Raw genomic sequence first — 22,425 nt, 5'->3', positions numbered from 1 at the left:
CTAAACCACTGTCTTCCCAAAGCATATAAAAGAACAAGCAGGTGAGAGCTTCTCGGTTTCTTTCAAAGGTTTGTTGTATTAAATCCTGCTAAATTAGCGAGCCATGCACTATCAGTCATGGTCTGAATATGAAGGTTTTTTAAAATCTAGGATACATGAGTGAAACAGATAGCACTGAAATACAAACATAAGAAACAAACTAGCTTGAGTCCTCCCTACTCTTCTGCAAAGCACAGAGAGATGTCAGCGGTACTGTTTTAAGTCAATGCTGCTGCCTTCTTGGGTGTTAAAGTTGAGTAAAGCCCTTCCTCCAAAGGCTTGCCTGGTCTATAGATGTTCTTCAAAACAGTGGTTTAACTGATGTGCCACCTTAGACACAGACCTTTTCTTAATAAAACATCTTTTACCACACTTACATTAGATATAAAGCCCATGCCTGTGTTAAATGCATAGACAATTGTGGCTGCAACACCACCGCAGCTTCCCAGACAGGACATACAGTGCCCCTCATTCACCCAGAGGAGAAGGCTAGGGCAGCAGGCTACAGGTGAGCTGAAAGGGCTGCCCTGTTTTGTGGCCAAATGCCACTGCTTGCAATCTGACCATTCCTATCGGCTGGGCCTCTCGCTGAAAATTCCCTCCTTCTGTGTGTTTGGGGATTTTCTCTCTTGGGGGCGGGAGAAGGGGTCACTTTCACAATAAACTATTCTTTCACTGTCAAATTGCTGGTTCCAAAGCGCCTGTTCTGGAAACAAAGGGTGGCTTCTCATCTTCATTTGAGAAATGGCACACGGTACTCAGCGGTTTAGGCAATGCTATCTGGCACCATGACCCTGCTGCAGTAGCACCAGCAAGGTTTTCTGAAAGGCAGGGACGTCTCAAGGTTGTTTCTGCAGACAGCGGAGGGAAGCAGCTCGAGGGGGATGGCAGTGAATGGTTGAAGGCAGGACTTGAGGGAGCTCCATGTTTCATTGACGAGGGTCAATTGCCACCACAAAACTCTTCCTCCCATCTTTACTAAGCTCCTGATTTGCTGGGTGACAAAGTAAACAAGCTATTGTACTTGCTCTGGCAGAGCTCTGCCACTGCCCACGCTCGCCGGGGTCTCCGGGCACCCTCCAGAATGGTCCCCACTTCCAGTGGGATCTGAACACTACAAGTAGCTCCCCCATTAAGGCTGTCCTTTAACAGTAACTTTTGGTTCTAGCTCTGCCTCATCTGCAGAGACGACTCTAAAAGAGGCAAGAACCTCTTAGCACTCCTGACACCATCAGTAGAGACAGTGGAGACCATCAGGAGCGCCGTCTGTGTGACATGCACTATTGAAGTCATGCTGTACCTGAGTTTACAAAGTGGACTGACGTCTGATGTGCCCTTCCATCCAGCTCCACAAATTCCCTAGTCAAATGAAAAATGCTCTGCTGATGGCAAGAAAAGCCAATTGTTGTTGAATTACTAAAATAACTGCTTCAACTAATGGAAGCAATTAGGAGTTCAATTCAAAGTGACTGAAAAGAAAAGTTGGTCTCACTTATGGCTTCACCTCAGCATGTTTTCCTTCCCTTATTACATAAGATTTTCTCTGTCTTCCCATATGTAGTCATCTGAATTAAGCAGTTAATTAATTCATCAATAGCCTTGATTTCCAGTCCACTGTAGTTAGTCTTACAGTTAAGAACCCTGATCCTGCGGGGTGCTGGGCAGCTCCCGTTTCCATTGGCCTCATCTTGATTTTGGAAACTGGAAGGGAGCTCTGGAGGAGGCATGGCACCTGGTCATATCCAGATAATACATTCAAGTAAGACCTTGATATGTACTGGGTCTCATCTAGTCCTCCTTCCTTCCCTGGTATATACTTGCAAAGTGTGCACATGGGCAAATGAAATCCAAGTTTTCATAAGTTTTAACCTACAATAAAAATGCTACTCTGCCTGTTCACCAGCACATATGTCCCAGGGGGAAACCACCCTGCTTGCAAAATAGGTCTTCCTCTTTTCAGTCTTGTAAGACTTTCTCTGCTGGGTGGGGACTTTCTGCCTTTCGGTCTTCAAATGGTGGGTTAAACCCAATTAGAAACAGAAAAACAAACAAAAAGCTGCCTGTGAAACACAAGATACTTTTGAACAAACAAGAACCAATGTTAGGTCTCATTATGGCACTTCTTCTCAATATTCTGTTCTATTTTGGAGTGTTCTAAGCAAATTAATGTTGGTTGATTTTATTTTTTCATCTTTGAATGAGTTCTTTGTAGAATTCATAGCCAGGTGTAAACCCTGACACCTCAAACACATAGATATAAAAAGGAAGGAAGTTAGGAGCGTACATTAAGATGCTAATGGTTATAAGCATTGGTAGGTGTGCTGGTTTTAGCTGGGGTAGAGTTAATTTTCTTCATAGTATGTGGCTATGCTTTAGATTTGTGCTGGAAACAGTGTTGATAACACAGGGATGTTTTAGCTATTGCTGAGCAGTGCTGACACAGAGTCAAGGCCTTTTCTGCTTCTCACCCCACCCCACCAGCGAGTGGGCTGGAGGTGCACAAGAAGTTGGGAGGGGACACGGCCGGGACAGCTGACCCCAGCTGACCAAAGGGATATCCCAGACCGTATGGCGTCATGCTCAGCATATAAAGCTGGGGAAGAAGCAAGAAGGGGGGGATGTTTGGAGTGACGGCATTTGTCTTCCCAAGTCACCGTTACGCGTGATGGAGCCCTGCTTTCCTGGAGATGGCTGAACACCCGCCTGCCGATGGGGAGTGGTGAATGAATCCTTGTTTTGCTTTGCTTGTGCGCGCAGCTTTTGCATTACCTATGTCAGGGTTTACCCCCAGCTGGCAGCTCAGCCCCACACAGCTGCTCACTCACTTCCCCCCAGGTGGGACAGGGGAGAGAATTGGAAGGGTAAAAGTGAGAAAACTTGTGGGTTGAGATAAAGACAGTTTAACAGGGAAAGCAAAAGCCGCTCACACAAGCATTCACCACTTCCCATGGGCAGGCAGGTGTTCAGCCATCTCCAGGAAAGCAGGGTTCCATCACGCATAACGGTGACTTGGGAAGACAAACGCCATCACTCCAAACGTCCCCCCTTTCCTTCTTCTTCCCCAGTTTTATATGCTGAGCATGACGCCATATGGTCTGGGATATCCCTTTGGTCAGCTGGGGTCAGCTGTCCCGGCTGTGTCCCCTCCCAGCTTCTTGTGGCCCCTCACCCCCCGCGCTGGTGGGGTGGGGTGAGAAGCAGAAAAGGCCTTGACTCTGTGTCAGCACTGCTCAGCAATAGCTAAAACATCCCTGTGTTATCAGCACTGTTTCCAGCACAAATCCAAAACTTAGCCCCATGCTAGCTACTATGAAGAAAATTAACTACCCCAGCCAAAACCTGCACAACCTATTAAATTGTGTTTATCTCAACCCACGAGTTTTCTCACTTTTACCCTTCTGATTCTCTCCCCCATCCAGCTGCGGGGGGAGTGGGCGAGCAGCTGTGTGGTGCTTAGTCGCTGGCTGGGGTTAAACCACAACAGCAGGATCACGATCCTCATGTCTGACTGTGTACAACAGTGTCAGTTCCACAGACACAAGCCAGTGTAGTGATTTGTTATGAGCCACACACTCATTTTTGCATTTCATACAGACCCTAGCAACCCGCTGGTCTCATTTACATCCACTACATACAAACCAGCCCAGACTAGCAGCAAAATTAATTACAGTAGAGTGGAAAAGTGTTGAGAGACTTGCTGAAAGCTTACAAATGCTTTCTGCTAACCCCATTCCCTCCCTTTCCACTGATACTCTTCTGCCTGGCTAACTCGTGTCTCTCTGCCCACTCAGCTACCACCGATTTCTCTCCGTTCATCCTCTTCTACCAGTTGCTGCTGTTTCCCCTTCACTCACCCACTCCTTCCTGCTCCCCAGCTCTGCAAGTTTCCCGAAAATCTCCAGCTCCCACAATCTTTTTGCCAGTTTTGCAAGTGCTTGTGCCCACTGCAAGTGCAGGGAGAGGCATGAGGGCTTCGCTCTGAGCTCCAACCAGTGCAGCATGCATCTCGCTTAACATGATTCAGCTGCAACCTCCCCTGTCATTACAAATAGACCAGGGCTGTAGCCACCTCTGCATTGCCCAGACAGACTGTTTTGGTCTCCTCCCATAGTACTCTCTCCGCCTGCTTAATGATTTTTATTTTAAATTCTACAATGAAGGAAATTTATGAGCTGCTCTGTTCTAGTATTTCAGTATGTGTGGGCCAAATTATGTACTTTTATCCTGTAAAACATGCCTGCACTTGACACTACATTTCATTTGTATTGATCAGAAATGAAAAAAATGGCCAAAAAACTCTCTCCCCCCCAAACACCCACCCACCCTGCTAAGCATTGTCATAGAGAGAGAGAGGGAGGGAGGGAAAGGCCAGCCAAGGGCAAGTCAGATCATCTCTCTCCCTTGGAACTGATGCTTTATAATTCTGGCAAGAGTTTGCAAAGCAAAGTGCCCTGCAAAAATCAACTAAAACTCTTTGGCTGATTTTGTTTTGTAGTTGTAGGTCAACTGGTGTTAAGACCAGAAAATATGCAAATACCATTCACCATGAGTTTTACGGCCTTCAGGACAAATGGATTGCAGAGACATCTTTGGTCAAGTCACCTTTGAAGTGAAGTGTAGATGCTTCTTACGATGGTTTTGTCTTTTTACTGTCCTGTGAGTTAGGAGTCTAAGTCCAAGGTCTGCACTGCGGCTCTGTAAGGTTTCTGTTTGAATGATGGAGAGCACTGAGAAAATTCAGGTGGAATTTTCCTGGGTGCAGAACTGACAAAGGGAAGAACTGGGACAGGGCAATTGCCATCATCTTTTTGCAGTGAACAGGCCAAAATGTAGTCATCAATACCAGTGTTAATAGCAGGGCATTTTGGCACAGCAAGAGCCCAGTTTCATTTCACAGACTCTCCACCCTTTTAGACCAAAGAGATTTCTACCCTGCAATCCCATGCAGCCAGGGCATAAGTGAATATCCCTGCGGGATGACCCACGGCTGGGCAAGTTCCCACGAACAGCTAATGAAGACAGTTGCTGCTGTGGTTTTATCACCCTCTCTGCCTTTTTTTCATACTTCCCTTTCATCTGTGACAACCAATGCTAGCTCAAGCCCATTTTCAGGTGGCGAATTCACACAACCCCTCTGAGACCTGAACCTTGCTCAGACAGCAGCAAGTAAATAATCAGCAAAGACTGACAAATCAACTGTGAGAAACACTTTCTAGAGCCAGTGCCCCTGAGGAGGGAGAAAAAGAGCCCTGTAGACTGTCAGCAGCTACCTTCTGCCTCAAAATTATGAAAGGTCCTCTCATCTGTTAACAATTCATGAAATACTCTCACTGTAATAGGGCTGTAAATGGCTAAGTCAATGTGTGGATCATTGTCCACCACTGTTGTCTGTCTCACATGCATAAGTTAAGCACTCAATAGCAAAGACCTAACACTACAAGCCAAAACAATGATAAAAACAGTGTGTAAAGGACAGCAACACAGGTTGCAATGAAATACGGCTTACAGAGAACTAAGTGATGCTCAGTTGCCAAACATGACTCCGCATTCACTTTACAGGAAACCTCTAAAGATCATAGTCTCTGCCACAGGTATTGCTGCAGCTAGAAAGAAGTCCTTTCCCTGCCATTTCACACCCTCTGAGGCAGGCAGCAAAGCCCGTGTTGCAAACACAGCTGGGGAATCTTGCCTCAAGTTAGTAATTGCTGTTGGTAATTTAATTCATCCCCCAATGCCTTTATTTGCATTAATCTGACAGACATTCAGCTGGTACCACTAAAAAAGCCATCCTAATGAATGAAGTGACTGTTTGGGGACTGCAGGTTCGTATGCTGTGTGCCCTCACATCACTGCCTGGAGCATCCCAGCAGCTTTTCCCCAAGCAACCACTCTGAATAACAGCTCTCCTCCAAGATAACCATAGTGATATGAGTGTTGGTCTGAGCTTTGCATTACAGGGCCAATACATTAGTATATTTAGAGTATTTGCCAGTGTTCCTTGTTGATAGCCTGCAAGAAGACAATATTCTATTTAAGCCCTTTATGCACTGAGTCCTTCCCTGTAGGAATTTGTATGTCCTAAATCCTTCCAGGGTGGTGGGGTGGTTAACTATAAGTTAGCAGGATAGAGGTATCAGTGACAGGTTAGAGATAAAATCTCTGTAGCAACATCTGGGGAAGGGATCTTGAGGACGACAGAACGGGAACAGTAGTAATCAGGGAGGGACACGATGAGAGCCACTATAAGAGCCTTGGCTTGTGAGGCTGGATAGGAAAACCAGCATTCCTCCAACAGTTATGCTGCAAAAAAATCTGCATTTCTCAGACTTAGTCAGGGGGTGATAGATACAGACAACTTACTATTAGGAAAATTTAACAGGTACACTTACATGTAGGCACATGCAGGCAACAGAAACTAGCCCCAAAACCAAGAAAATTATGGAAGTTCTCATGTTACTTTCAGGTCATTTGCAAAGACTAAGCTGTAACCCATTAAGATGGCCACTTCCCCTTTAGAAGTAACAGATGTTCCCTCCTTATTTAGCTAATATCCACAACCATTTAATTTGTTTAAAGATGCCGGGCCTTCCCTTCTCCCCCTGCCAATGGGCAAAAACACTGTTCATCGCCAGCTAACGAGGACAGCTTTTGCATTTTGTAACCACACAAGGAAGCTGCATCAGCAGAGAAAATATTGCCGGAGCAAGCTAGCAAACCGCTGCCTTGCGTGCTGAGTAGGTATTTACTCTTGCCAAGGGAAGTGTCAGTGGGAAAGGTTGCCCAGGACTGGCCTTTGCATACCTCATAAATGCCACACAAGCTGCAAAGGGAACCTCTCACCTTGTTTGTCTTGTTCTCCACCCAACTCAAGAATACTCTCATCTTTGAAAAAAAATAATCAAAACAATTTCTTGCTAATATAACTACCAGCCCTTCTTCTCTTCCATTTCTTACTGAGAAAGTATTTTATACGATTGCCGATACTCCCATTTTCATCTTAAACCTTCTCCTGTCTGACTTCTAACTCAGTGCAACACTCAAAATGCTGTGACTAAAGTTTCTGAGTAGGCAGATCCCTAACCCTCTGTTGTTGTTGTCCTTGACCTATCAGTCAGCATCAACATGTTCAGCCATGATCTTCCTTGGAGATCTTCCTCTCTACCCTGACTCCGAGACAACTGTTGGACTCAAATTCCTCTCTAGGACCCCTCTAGGTTTTGGGGTGGCTAATATTGCTTCTTTGCGTTCCTAGGACTGCCTGCATCCATCCATTGCAGTCTTCTCTTCACAAACTGAACAACTTTCAGACAGTAGCTGGTCTTTTGTTTTATGTTTCAATAACATCCAGCATAGTGGGGCACTGTTCCCAGCTTAGCGCTTCTAGGTGACCCAGTGCTAACATCATTAAAATACCACCACCACCATCACTACTACTACTACTACTATTATTATGGAGAACCAGGATCACAAATCTCCACTGCTACTGTTTGAGCAGTTCTTAAACTAGGTTTCCAAGCTAGGTTTATTTGTTTAATCTGTTTTCCTAAATAAATGAGATAGGAGCTGAGGGAAGGAACAGATACTGAAAAGGGGAGAGGCAGAACCCAGGTTTCGTAAACTCAGCTGCATTTCATGTAGCTCCATTTCAAAACTCCTGTGATTTGGAGTATTCCTATCATTTAAATCACCAACCTACATGGAAAAAATAAATAAATCTGGAGATCTGTATTGTTTCTTAAGTTTCTGTTTCAGCTGTTGGTGTTTCCCCTGCCCCTTTCACACTGTCTCTCTTCTTTGCTTTTCTCCATTTCAAGTTTGGCTTATAAAAGAAAACATCATGCAAATTTTTATGAGACTGTACAGCCCCTCAACCAGCTCCAGTGGGTGAATGAGGGAGGTTGGCAATATATAACACCAATTCTATTTTTAATTCCCCAACACCTGTTCAGTATCAATAGATACCACTACTGTTGCAGTCTAATATATGGATGGCAGTCCCATGTCTCTTCTCAAGAGACAGTATTTTTAATAGTAGCAACACTTAAAAGTATGTCATATATACGGTTAAGCACGTGTACAAAAAGCTTACTTTTAGGAGGCCCAACAGCTAATACAAAAATAGCCGGTCAGAAGATGGGCGGGTGAATGCCACATACACAGCTCACAGCTGCCGCCGCTGCGGTTACTCCCGAATTCCCAGTAGGGAAGCAAGAAGAGCGCCCGTGGGGTGTCTGTCGGCTAGCAATGACGGACCGTTTGCAGTCTCACGTTTCCTGGAGGCTACGACAATTTCACAGAACACATATGTTTCAAGAGGCATGGCATAACCTTAACTGCTCCACGCGGTTTTGTAAGAAAGTTACTGTTAGGCGTTATTACTACTACTTTTAAGACTACGGTCGGGACATTTCCACCTTGGCTGTTTCCCATGCCAGTGACTGGGCTTGGCTGCTCTCCCGCCGCCTCTCCTTTTCACGGTTCCTTGCTGCCCGGGGTGGCACTGAGCCCGGGCCGCGGGGTCCCCTGTCAGGCCAGCCCCCTCGGCAGCAGCTGCCAACGAGCCCCCAGGCAGGGAAGCACCGGCCTTTTGTAACGGGCGCTGTGAAGCGCAGGTGAGCGGGGCAGCGCTCAGCCCGGGAGCGATCTCCGCCCGCTACAACGGACCCGTTCCCACCCGCAGCCCAGCCCGCGCTCTCCTTCCTCCGTGGCGGGGCTGCCCGGGCCGGGACCGGCCGGCCGGGGGAGCCAGGGGAGCTTCGGGCGCTCGGCCCCCGGCCCTGCCAGCGCTCCCGCCTGAGGCATCGCCAGGCCGGGCCGACCCCCGGCCCCGCGGCGCCCCGACCAGCTTACCGCCGGCTGTGGGCGTGCTGCCCCGCCGCCACCCGCCGGAGCGTTACAGGCTCCGCACACGGGGGAGACGCCCGGGGACGGCTCCCCTCGGGCCCGCCGGCTGCGCCTTTCCCCAGGCCGCCGGGGGGGCGGCCCGGCCCTTCCCAGGAGCCCGCGCGGGGCGGGGCGCTGCGGGGAGCTGGGCCGCGTTCTCCCGCGGCGCCACCTGCCGCCGGCTTCGGCCCTCGGCCCGGCCCCGGCCCGCGGTGCCCGGAGGCGTGAGGGGCCGCGCCTGCCTGGCTGCCTTGCAGGAGCATCGCACCCAAAATCCTGAATGCCAGCGGCTGGGGTGGCTGTGCCTACCTTGAGATCCGGAGGTGCAGGCGGCCAGCGTGTGCTCCAGCTCTAACGCGGCCAGCTCAGTATTTACTGCCGTGAAGCTGCAGTAACTGGGAAATCGGTATGGGATGGCAGCTTCGAGTAAGCACCCGAGGTCCAGGGCGGGCACGTCCAGCCTCAGCTAAAGCCCGACTTGCCAAGACTGTACCGCTCACATTGGCTATTTATGGAACACATATACATTTTATATGTTCCTTTTCCAGGTTAAGTAAAGGTGGCCCGTCCACCTAGGTCAAGACCGGTAATCGTGTCTTTAGGCAGGGCTCATGACGGGTCATGACCCCGAGTCCCAGATTTCCCTATGTACTATTGCCACCCTGTCAACAGCTTGCGTCGCCCTCGGCAGCGTAATGGCAGCGGCAGCAGTGTTAGTGGCACCTCCCCGGGGGTTCAGGCTCCCGCCTCAAACAATTTATTAATAAGTCATAATAGTACAATTGCACGCGGACCCATTACAATTAGTGGTCGACCAATAGGCGCTGCACGAAGAAGAAGAAGAGAATCCAAGTTTGGTTTGCCCCTCTCTGGCATACTGGAACAGGCTCTCTCTCCTCAGTGTCGATGGCAATGGAGAAGGCGTGGGCATGGCCCCTCAGGATGAGACTTCCTCCTCTCTCCGGTCTCGGCACCTCGTGGGCTGTGATGGTGTTAACGACCACGTTATTAGACAAGTCCATGTGAGGGTGAGTAAGGCCAGGCAGCACCACCCTCAAGTGATGTTTGGCAGGCCCAACTAATACCCGTGGGCGCGGGTTTTGGGCAACGATACGAACTCGATGCCATAAATTCATATCACCTTAAACACTATCAATTGATCGGTGAAACCAATCGATAGAGAGGAAGTAAGCATAACTCCCACTGGGGCAGAGGTCAACTTAATTACCCTGAAGGGTAGGCAGCGGGAAAGGCAGCACAAGCACTTGCTATATCCCTCCTGGTGGCAGCAGAACTGCATGTTCAGAGAGGTTTGTGTTTGCTTCACGTAGAGCAATTCATGAAGCCCAAACTGGAAAGCATGTATTTACCAGCTCCTACCCAAATAAAGCCAAAATTTTGAGGACAAAAAAATGCGGCAAATGCGTAAGTTTGCTTAAGATGTCAGAGCAATGGTACAAAGAGCTGAGCCTGGAAGATACCAGCACTGATCCCTAAGCCTCAGCTGATCCAGATCTAAACCTTAAATTAATCCTACTCAGTTTCTTCCCTTCCAAAGTGTCCTGGTTTTGGCTGGGATAGAGTTAATTTTCTTCCTAGTAGCTGATATAGTGCTGTGTTTTGGATTTAGTATGAGAATAATGTTGATAACACACTGGTGTTTTAGTTACTGCTAAGCAGTGCTTGCACTGGTCAAGGACTTTTCAGCTTCCCCTGCTCTGCCAGGCGCACAAGAAGCTGGGAGGGGGCACAGCTGGGACAGCTGACCCCAACTGGCCAAAGGGCTATTCCATACCATATGGCATCATGCTCAGTATAGAAACGGGGGGAGTTGGCCAGGGAGAGGCAATCGCTGCTTGGGGACGGGCTGGGCATCAGTCAGCGGGTGGTGAGCGGTTGTAGCACTTGGGGTTTTTTTTCCTTGGTTTTGTTCCTCTCTCACTCTCTTGTTGTTTTCCGTCTCATTACAATTTATTATTATTATTTTGTTCCAATTATTAAACTGTTTTTATCTCAACCCACAAGTTTTCTTACTTTTGCTCCTCTGATTCTCTCCCCCATCCCACGGGGGGGGGGTGTGAGCGAGTGGCTGTGTGGGGTTTAGTTGCCGACTGGGGCTAAACCACAACAAAAGCCAGCTTTTGCAAAGTTGTTCCCTACAAACAATCATTTCAATTATCATTCAGGGGACCTATAATGAGTGCCATGAAACAGGCAACTATAATTTGTTCACAAAAATAGCAGACCGTCTAGCTACAACTGTGGTCACAGTCTGTCTAAGATTAATTTCCTAAAATGTTCAACTCGGGCATGAACACTATATAGCTATTACAGCACTGATCTGTGAGGTCCTTACGTATTTTCGAAGACATTTCAAACTAACAAATGCCACCACAGGAAACCCTGCAATAGATTCCTGCGTGATTTGGTCAAACCAGTTTCAACAGCCACTGTAGAAGCCCACACAGAAAACAAGTTATTGCCTGAGACTGGGTAAAGCAGTGACTGCCCCAAGCAGAGTGCTGTGAGTACCAATAAAGGCAGTCATATCCTTGCTGGTACCTAGCCCTCTCACTTCTGCTGGCTAATATCTAAATGCTAAATTGTGTTATCTCTGGCCGGGATATTTGTTTGTACAAACTGTGTTGGAGCCCTTGTTTTGATACCTAGTCATTGCTGAAGTGGAAATAAGCAATAAGAGATGAAATTCTAAATGAACAAAATTATCTATGTATGACTTAAAATTGTGAGGGAAGTGGAGGAATAGAAGGTATGAACATACCTATAAATATATGTATAATATATGTATGTGTGACAGGGTATATATAGAAAGATCACCCTTGTTTTTGTCAAACAAGGACTTCATTTCATTCATCCCTGTCTCCCACAACCTCTGATTTTACCCAGGTGGTCATGAACAAGCACTGAATAAAGGCTGCCTCAAAAACTTCAGTAAACTCTACAAAAACAGCAGAGAATGTTTAATTTCTTCCTAAGGTATGGAAGATATGATGAGGTTTTGCGGATATGATGATGTTTCTGATTTAGGAGGGGCTGTTTAGAAATTATTCTAATTATATCCAGCATAGACCTATGAGGAGAACCTGCTGACTAGAACGAAGTTTGAGTTTCTTGTGGCTGAGCCAGCTAGTCCATCTCGCTGCCTTCTCCTGTGCATTGGGGATTTTAAGGGCTTTGATTCTGAACTCTGTGTGGTCTCTTACACTGTGAAGCTATGTAAGCATAGATTACAAACTCCGTAATTAACTTACAGACACGGTAAAAACGTCTATTTAAAATGGTAGTGCCACTACAAAACTTGCCTTTCTGTCTCTTTTCCTTCATGCACTTGTGCTATGTGGCCCCGGTAGCATCTTTGCATGAGAGAGTAACCGTAAGTGCCTGACACAAACCATAATGACCAGCGAGGTGTGTTTCTGTAACCCTGATTCTCCTTTTCAAGTCATTTTAGGTCCGTAGGATGGGAGTTACAGGGGTGTTTGTAGCTGTCACTCTAGCACTACTCTGTTCCTTTTTAGAAAACTTTTATGTAACAAATAAACCTGCTGTCACAGTATGTTTCCTGTGTTTAAAAACATATGGAACATATGAGCTAAAACCTCCAGTTACTCGATAGTGATTTAGACTCATCGGAATAGAAAAACCTCCCTCGGTGGGCACGCGGTGTTTGGCTGCAGCCTTCTTTCCATTGCGGGGGGAAGAGAGAAACCGTTCCACCTACAAGCCAACGTCCACAGACCCCTTACCTGGCATAGACCCAACAGGCTAGAGCAGCTCATGTGCAACACAATGTAAACTGCATAGCTTTGGAGCCACTTTGCAACTGGGTTTATTGCCGCATGTACAGAATACCACATCTGAGCTGAGATACTCCCCGAGAGACTGATGCCGGCTTCAAGCTGGGACTGTCCTGCAGACATGAAGGCAGAACTTCCTGGCTCAGGATTCTGATGGGGGGGTTCGGTCCAGCTCTGTGCTTATGTGACACTGTGACTGTGCTAAAAAATCCCTCTCCGAATTAAATGGGAACAAAACGACCTGGTCAGATTGCACAGGAGGCAGCAAGGTGCATCCCAATAATCAGGTAAGAATTGTTCATTACAGGATCTGCTGCATGTATTAGAACAAAACCCTATTTTCTCTATATGGCAGCTACTGCACTAATGCATATAGGCTACCAGTAGTTAATGTTCTCTCTTCTATGGTGTATTTAAAGTATCGGTGCTCTGACATTCATGTCTAACTCTAAATAGGCTAGCTACAAGCTGGGATTTCAGTGGCTTCTGTGAAGTGCTTTAGATTGCATGAATCTAAACTGAACATATGCAGATTTCCTTCATCGAGTTGAGTATAATGGGAAGACAATCATCAGAAAGGTGACAGTTACTGACGGACATCCGGCAGGCAAGGAAAAGGAAAGTAATGAATCTGCTCCCTTCCTTTCCCTTTCATGCTTTTCCATTTAGATAACAAAATTCTTATCCACCTCCCTCTATGGGAGGAATAACAGGTGTCTTTTGTCATAAAGCCATCTGTAGGAACATATAGCTCCATACATACAGGCTATGCCTTAATGCAAACTCTTCTGTCCCATTAATAAGACCCCCATTGTTAACAATAACTCAGCCCCTGATTGTAACAAGTAAGACGACATCATATTGATAGAAAACACTATTGAAATCTTGTGCATTCTTATATTCTGCAATCCATAATTTTGTCCTTGAAAGAAACTACTTGGAAAAGCAAGAGGTGGTGTTCAGCATTCATTTTGAGAGTTATGTTGAATACAAGTAGCTGTTTGTATCCACAGAGGATGGGGAATGGAAAGATGGGAAAGAAGTTAAATTCACTGGGATATGATGCAGAATGAAAATATTTTTCCCAGTGTTTCATAATAATCTTTCTGGAGCAACAAAAACTTTAATTTGCATCATCAAGACCAGCAGTTAGAGGAAGAGGTCTGAGCAGACAAGAGGTGTGAGAAATTAGGCTAAGTCTGGGAACTAGCCTTTGACGATGTCTTCTCTCTAAAATGCACGCACAACTGTAATAAATTTCCCAAGCTCTCACTATCGTATACAAGTGAAGGGAAGTGAGAGAAATATTGTTCTCAGTTCCTATTTATGTTGATCAAGAACACATGAGGCAAAAATACAACTAAGGCAAAACTTTATTTTTTTTTTGGTAGAAAGAAAAATGAAGCAGTCTTACAATTAAGCAGTATTTTCTGGGTTTCTTCTGCAGCAGAACCTTCACTAAGCCTCATTAAACTGACAGTCTCACTCAGTGCTTCTTGTTTTCAAGTAAAGCAAAAACACCAGATGAGATTACAAATGGCTATTTGGAATATTTCTTCCGACCACGGCACCTGAATGCCCATTAACGGGGGATAACAGCCACCACCATTTTTAATCACCCACTTCTTATGCTGTATCAATCGTACCGATCCTTTTTCCAGTTGCTAGCCCACTTATTTTTTTTCCACTTTGTGCAATCCCAAACATCAGTGAAACTACTGCATTCCTGTCAGTTCCACAACTCAGCTCTTGGATGCTGGCACCTAGTTCAGAAATTGCTGTCCTAACCCAAATAATGTTAAATTATTATACCTTTGAAGGTCAGTACAACATACACACACATCTTCACACTACACTTGCCTGTTAGGCAAATGCAGTATTACAGTATTAATTTTATTTGCACTTAGGTAAAAGCAGAACTCTATTTGTCTGCAAAGCAAGAGATTTTGAATGGTATTGTGAATTACACGTACAATGCGCTCCTTCTGTAGTCTCATATGTATACACAATTTAAGCAATGAAACATTTTTTAGCTTGTTCTTTGTACAGGACACTTGCTACATGCCCCAGTAGTCAGTTATCTGGAAAAACAAAACAAAACAAACAAAACTGCGTAATAGTGCTTTAATATTCATTTGTTAAAATCCACAACAGCCTTACGGTAGCTGTTAGGTAGTTACCAGTCTCTTCCAAAGACATGCAATAATAAAGAAAAAATTCTATCCTTAAGCAGCATCTGAGAAAACAACTTAATGTAGCTGCCACTTAGTGGCAGCAACCATTTAGGCATTTTTGGTATTGACACATCTCTTTATCATATAATTTGTGCATTAAGCAACAAAAACATAGGCCCCAATCCAGCAAATACTTGCATGTGTGCAAATGCTTTTCTTCCACATGGAATATTTCAAGTTAAGACTCATCAGATGAGCAAAGTTAAGAACTTGCATAAATCTTTACAGGAGGGGAATTCTTAGTGCTTAAAACTTAACTGTATTATTTCATATGACTAAGATCCAATTTTAGACTTAGAGAATGTAGGAAACACTCCCATAAAGAACAGATATGTTGCTTTAAGGTAAATGCTTTCAAAGCTGGCAAGAGCCTCTAGAAATGTGTGTGCCTTCTCTCCAAACACTTTAATCCTGCTTGGGAGTAATGCAGGTCCAGTCTTACTGCCCTAGCTCCTGGCTACTGCATGAGGAATCAATAAAGTGCTTGTCACAAATTCCGCAGTCGTGGAATAAAATCAAATTTAAGTACCTTCAGAATGTTTTCAGATTTGTAAACTATGAATTAAGGGCTGATGTCTGATCCCCAGCACATTTCCCTGAATCAATAACAAATATTATGTTCTTCATTCTGAAGATAAATTAGAATTCTGCTAGGACTAGGTATATTTCACCTTTGTCCCAGTGAAGTCATCCTCTGCCTCCAGGGGAAAAGCTTAACTGGATTTAATTTCAATGTAAATGTTCATGCTTGACCGAAATGTGATGCTCATGCAATTTCACAAGCACCAGCATTCAATGTGACAGTTAGCTTTGTTTAATGAAACATGAAACACCAGTATTGTTTATAGTATATCCACTCTGAATTGTGTTCATAATTTGTTCCCAAATGCACCATAATCCTGAGAGGTCTTGCTTGCCCTTTGACCTTTCCTTTGATTTGATGTGTTTTGTTCCTCTTGAATAAAGTTATCTTTGATATTAGCTTTGATATAAATTGTATTGATCTTTGTGGCATCTTCTCATTAACATACTTCTGAATATTTAAATTACTAAAACTTTCTCTTTAGATACATACATATATATATTTTAATTTTTTTGCTAGCTTTCAGATAATTAATCTATGAGAACTGGCTTAAACTGTACGCTCTCTGTAGAGAACTTCTGTATGCTCCTCATACAAAAACAAATAATGGTTTGAAATATTTAGCCATGTGTTTGGATGATTTTTTTTTTTTTTTAAAGGCTTCGGTGTTGCTTATGTTTATCTTCCAGTCAGTTACAGGATAATAGCAACAGCAAACACATTGACAATGCAGTTCATTGTTCGGTTTTCCCATCTCACTGTGCAGGTTCCTAGAAGAGATTATTACAAAATAAAAATAGAATTTCAGTGTCTTTACTACATTCATTTTATTGCAGTGTAAATTACGTCAAATTAGTATGAATAATTCAGCTGTGATTTAAGGTAAGTACTATTATGTCATCTTGGCTATAGATAAGACTACACTCCTCAAAACATTTTTATTAACTTGTACATTGTTTATTACCTAACATGAGCCTTGTATGCTTAAGACAATTTCCAGGAAAGCGCAATTTCAGTATTTCTCTTTAAAAGTTGGACTTGCAAAAATCCTTGAAAATCTCATACTGAAATTGGCAAGATAATCAGACAAGAAATCAGAAAAAAAAAAAAAGACTGGATCAAATACATTCTAGTGTATTTACTTTCTGTAATTTTTCCTCTTCTATTGTATCAATGCCTTACAAGCCAAAGAAATATGAAGATTAAACTGTACTTGGTTACCTAACTTCACTTTATGATTTTTTTAACCTTCTTTGACTTTCTAATGCCATCTCTATTTTAAAGTTAAATTTTAGTGCCCTCTTCTAAAAAGACCTTTCTGAGTCTGTGACAGACATAAGATTATTTTAATCTTGTTTCCCCATGATACTCTGAACCTGGGAAAAAATGCATTTAGAACTAATTTAGAAGCAACAGAACACATCCAAAGCTTGGCTGATAGTTAAGCAACTGAAACACATACTGTTAGTCAAACTACTTCTATTTTTTACCAAGTTCTGTTCTCCTCCAAAGTACCACTGCCCCCTTACAGCAGACAGGCAGATATGTTTAGGGCTAGCCACTTGTATTTACTGCAAGGAACATTTTACTGCCTCTTCAACTGATCTATGGTTACTGATGAGGATTAAATGTTTTGACTCTTTTTTTCAGAATGAAGGCGTTTCTACTCCTGCTTCTCATAATTTACAAAGCAATCGCTTTTAATGCAGGCACTGACTGCTAACAAAATATTTCTGCTGGGATTATAAACAAGCACCTAATCCTGGAAGCTACTGCTTCTACAATCGCTCTTGAAAACGTTCAACCTATTACAACTGAGCAGTAAGTTACATCTCTTTTACTACAAATTTTTAATTTGACTGAGGAAACTTACCATCAGTTGTGGTATCCCAGAAGCATGAGCTTGCTGTGTGAAGACCAGCTCCACTCCTCTGCATCACCGCACAGGTTACTGCAAGATAGTCATAAAATCAAGGAATTCATTATTAAAGCAGAAGAGGTGAATCATTCAGTACTTCTGAACTCAAGCCTGCATTATGTTTTCAAATGGCTGGCAGGCAGCACTCAGCAAAGCCAAAACCTTTTTTGAGTACCCCCTCACCCCCAGTATTTTCCTCAAGAACTTGGCATTCATTTCATGATTATTTTTACTCACATAAAGACAACGGCTTTAACAAAACGCTTGCTAATAGGATTATGGTTTTTATCTTTTAAACTACTTAGATATGGCTTGTGTCATGTGCACCTCAGAATGGGATTGCAGGTGCTGTCCTCACAGGTACAGCAGAAGTCGCACTTGATGAGAGTTGTTTCCCAAAAGTACTGGTTGACTGCTCTCTGAAACCACGCTCTAGTAACATGCAGCATTTCTAGACTGACCTGCGATGGTCATAAAACCAGTGACAATCTGAATCCAAGACTTTCAAAACAGAACAGAGTGCAAACACCTGCTATTATATCAACACTCCACATAAGGACCAAAGTGGGTTAAACTTCTACTTGTTTCCATTTCCCTTCCACAGATACGCATATAAATATAATGGGACATGACTGAGCCTACGACTAAAGTCTTTCAAATGTCTGTATTTATAGGAAGCTTAATCCTACTGAAAATTTTATTTAAGATAAACAGAATCTATTTCCTAAACTGGTATCAAAAAGCTGATATAATAGTTTTGGGCTGCTTAACAGTCAGGAAAGACTGTGTAACATGTCATCTTCTGTGCTAAATGTTGCTAGCATGCTTAGCACAAGTGAAACTGCCATGATTTTACTGCAGGTATTACTAAAAATCTATATAACAGAAGAGTTCAGGTATCTGCTCTGCTTTGTTTACAGTTTAAAACTTTCTATTGACTATAGCACTGCATTCAAATGAACCTTTCAGCAATTATTTATTGTGACTGTATGCGGTAAAAGTATGACTGCTTGTACTTACCAATGTACTTATATGTTTTTCCGAGTTTTACCAGGTGCGTTAGCGACTGTTCTACTATAGCAGCAGTCCACTGGTTGACTTTGTTGTGATTATAATCTGCCTTGCCTAAAACACTTTCTATGCACTAAAATAGAGAAAAAAAAATTACAGTAAACATACTTCAAAAGGTAGAGGTTTAAAATGCCTTGCATAATCTGAGGAATTTTATCTCGCAATTGGATTACTTTAAATCACTTGAGCTCATCAGGTATCAGTTGCCGAATGGGAAGTAAAATGAACCTTCTCAGAAACTTATTTTTAGTACATATCTACCACGTCATTATATGGAGAAAAATGAGGCTCTGACTGAACATTTCTTGTAGGAAAAACCTTAGCCACATGCTTTAAGTACCAAGTTAAGTGAATGGATCTATTTACCAGTGAAGATACTAACACATCCCACTGTTCCTAATGACTGCCTACTCCAGCTTGGCTTTCAGAAGCCACTGTAATGGAGATGGTACTACTCAAATCAATAATGTCAGCTTGGGCTGGCCAACCTTTCAGAGCCTGTGAGCAATATACCAAAATCTTCAGAGCTAGAGCGACAACAGTGAAATGCATACCCCAGCTTAAAAGATGAGGAAGACGTGAGAGTGAGAGGTACTCAAGGGTCATATCTTGCAGCACAAGAAATATCTGACCTGCTTGAAAATTGCATGTTCTCCCACAGCTACAGATTGGCCAACCCTTGCATAAACTTAAAATGATTGCACAGAAAGTCTTCTCTCTAACTGTAACTCTTAAACTGCATTCTCTACTCCTAAGAAATTCAGAACTATGTGCTGATGGATACTTCTTAAAATTGAGAAATTTGGTTAAGAAATGCACACCTGAAAAAGGTAAGTAAAATAAAACTATGTTCTCCTCTGATTCAGCAAGATGAATACCATGCACTAGCCACCCACTAACAGGCTGTGCAAGAGACTCGTGCCCTGAATCTTAAAAAGCCCAATTAGTCGCTGATCACAGTGTATAAAGCTGGACAAAAGACTCAATGGAAACAAACATTCACAAAACAGAATAGAAGACAGAAGAGGGACAAGATCTCTCGGGAATTTTGGTCCTTCCAGAAATGTACCCAGTGCTAGGACTCCTCGGCTCTGGTTAAGCTTTCAGAGGCAGAAACACTTGGCTTTACTCCCAGAGCCTGGTGTGGAAGTAAAGAGACTCTGTCATACCGTATTCGGCCTTTCAAGGCAGGGACAGTTATATAAAGGGTTGAATTGTAATTTATCTGACTTCTAAGAGCTTGCTGTTGCGTACTAGAGCACCTCTAAAAGTCCAGCCCTTTCCCTTCCAGACAGGGCAGGTAGGAAAGGACCTGCAGAGCCGCTCTAGGAATTCCTTTCTCAAAATGGTGTTTCCCTGCAAAACCTGACAGCATCTGTACGCCACAGGCTCTTCCTTAATCACTTTCCAGTTACTAGGTATTTAATTTAGACCATCAGGCTACTCACTTTCAGCCTGGTCTTTTTGTGTAAAAACTGTTTTTCAAAAGCACTGCTAGAATAACAAGCTCACGTAGTGTAACGTCCTGCTCGAGCCAAGGCTAACTTCTAAGTTTGATCATGTTGCTCAAGGCCTTGTCCAGTCAAGTTTTAAAAATCTCTAAGGATGGAGACTCCACAAGCTCTCCCTGCGACCTCTCTAGTGATTAACTACTCTCTAGCTGGATGAAGGGGAAAAAAAAAACTGGAGTGAATTTCCCTTGCAACTTGTGACTGCTGCCCCTCATCTTTCCACTGTAATGCGAATTCTGGCTCTCTTCTCTCACCTACCTTCTCCTCTTTAGGTAGTTCAAGACAGCAATTAGATGAAGCTTAAAGCAGCTCCAAATGAAACTCTGTCTTAATTTGATATAAATAATAGTTTCATATAAGTTTGAATTTATCTGGGATAGTCAATGAAAGTAACTGCTTTCACTATAGTGCAAGGTAAGGTAAAGACTTCCTTTGAAATACAGCTGTTAGCTAAAACCTACCTCCTTAACTATGTTGTGGGCCTCATCAGCATTGAAGATCATCTGTAATAAAAATTAATTATTATTATTTCTGGTAGAAAGTAAACAAATCATGCAGTTGTACTCTAAGTAACACGTAACGATCAGGCCCTGTGTCTGGTTATTTGCATTGTGTAGTCTGTTAGTATAATTCCAAAATCTTACTTTTTTCCCCAGCACCACCCATATGCTATTTAGTATTGTTTTGCTGGTCGCATTTGAGTGGGTCCAAAAAGCTTGGGCCTCAGTGAGCTTGGAAACAGGTTCAATTTACTCTTTCTGTAAAGATTAAGTTCCACCACTGTCTACGCTTGTCACAAGAATATTCCTCAAGACAAAAAGTCAAATGGCAAATCTTTTCCTCTGGGTCTTAAACTTGGCTTTTACTGGAGTCACGGTGTAAACCCCTGGGTTACATCTTGCTGCCAAATGGTAACACAAGGTTTCGCAACCTTAGTATCAAAAAGACCGGTTTCCATAATTGTGAGCTTACCCCAGTAACTTTCTCAAGCGCAGAAAAAGCTTGCAAGTTTTAATGCCTCCTAGTTTCTGCTCGTTCCCACCCGTCGGTGTGTAGCTTGGCTTTCAAAGGAAACACAGCATGTGCCATTCTGCCATCTGCCTCTTCGCATCCACCAATTTCAAACACTCGGGCACGGACAGAAACCTCAAGGGCAACAATGTTTCTACGAGGCTTTTTTTAACGAAAAGTGATGGCTAGAGACCCGAAGCAAGGCCCCCGCGGGAGGGAAAGGCCTCTCAGTCTGGCATCAGCCTGCAGCGCAGACCGGGCCCAGCATTTGTTGTTTTTTTTGCCAGGGGTGATACAAGAAAAATGGCCGCAGACTGGCAGCACCACAGCGGGCGGCAGCACCCCCGAACACCGCTCCCACTTGCCCTTGCAGGAACTTTTAGCTACCAGAACTGGAACGGGCCAGCCGCAGCCCCAGGCAGGCAGAGGGGAGGGCCGAGCCCCGGCCTGCGCCAGGAAACCCCGTCCCGCCCCGCGGCGGGCCGCCAGCTGTTGCACCCCCCGGGGGTGCCCCGAGCGCCGGGGAACGGCAGGTCCCTGCCTACAGCCCACCGGCACGGCTGCAGCCTTCCACCTGCCCGGCCCGGCCCGGCCCGGCCAGGGGCAGCGGCCCCGGCAGCGCTGCCCGCGCCCCGCCGGGCTCTCGGCCGGCTCCCTCCGGCGCGGCGGAGGCAGCGCGGGGCCCGGCTGGCGGGAGGGGCCCGCACCCGTCGGACACAACCCACAGCCCCCCGCCCCGTCGGAGGGCGGCGGCCCCTACCTCGTCGTTGTGGGGGTGAAACTCCTCCATGGCCCCGGCGCGGGCGGCGGCTGTTCCGGCAGCGGCGGCGGCTGCGAGTCCTGCGCGGCTCCGCCTCCGCCGGGCCGGGCGGGGCCTCCTGCGGCAGCGGCCGGCGGGCAGGGGGGGCGGTGCGGGCCGCCCTGCAGGCGCCCGCGCCGGGGCGGAGGGTACCTGGAACCGGCCGTGCCGAGCCGAAAAGGAAGGGCGTGACTGCCTGCCTGCCTGCCCTCAGAGGCCGGGCAGGCCGGCCATAACTAGCTGCAGGCACTGGGGCTGGCGCAGCGCTGGGGCCGCTCCTCCGGTGCGGCGGGTGCGGGGCCGGCGGGCGATGCCGCCTCTCGGTGGCGTTTGCCCGCTTCGGGCAGTGCCGCGGCAGCCCTGCGGCAGGTGCTGCCAGCTGGTGCTCGCTGTGCCGCCTACCAGCGGTGAAGTGTTTCTTTGTAACTGTATTGCTGTACGTCTGCCCCGTGGCGGACATACGGAATTCACACAGGAGCGGTTCCTCCAGAGGAGCAGTAATACCCCTGCCCACCCCCCCCTCTGTTTCCGAGTGAATCTGTGTCAATTATCTGACAC

The 22,425-nt window shown here is 45.2% G+C and overlaps 1 protein-coding gene across 1 annotated transcript; it reads right to left on the bottom strand.

Annotated features, from left to right (window-relative positions):
* Nucleotides 1-14,849: 14,849 nt before the first annotated feature.
* Nucleotides 14,850-21,985, bottom strand: DYNLT3 (dynein light chain Tctex-type 3). Its single transcript, XM_075520524.1, has 5 exons — nt 21,829-21,985; nt 20,519-20,560; nt 18,496-18,619; nt 17,431-17,508; nt 14,850-16,327 (listed from the first exon to the last, which is right to left on the bottom strand). Exons 1-5 carry the CDS (start codon nt 21,856-21,858, stop codon nt 16,251-16,253), a joined length of 351 nt encoding a protein of 116 aa, XP_075376639.1. The 5' UTR covers nt 21,859-21,985; the 3' UTR covers nt 14,850-16,250.
* Nucleotides 21,986-22,425: the final 440 nt, after the last annotated feature.

This window comes from Mycteria americana, chromosome 1 (genome assembly GCF_035582795.1).
Source record: "Mycteria americana isolate JAX WOST 10 ecotype Jacksonville Zoo and Gardens chromosome 1, USCA_MyAme_1.0, whole genome shotgun sequence".
Classification (NCBI taxonomy): domain Eukaryota; kingdom Metazoa; phylum Chordata; class Aves; order Ciconiiformes; family Ciconiidae; genus Mycteria; species Mycteria americana.
The sequence above is the reverse complement of the archived record's forward strand: the minus strand, read 5'-3'. Positions and strand labels throughout refer to the sequence as shown.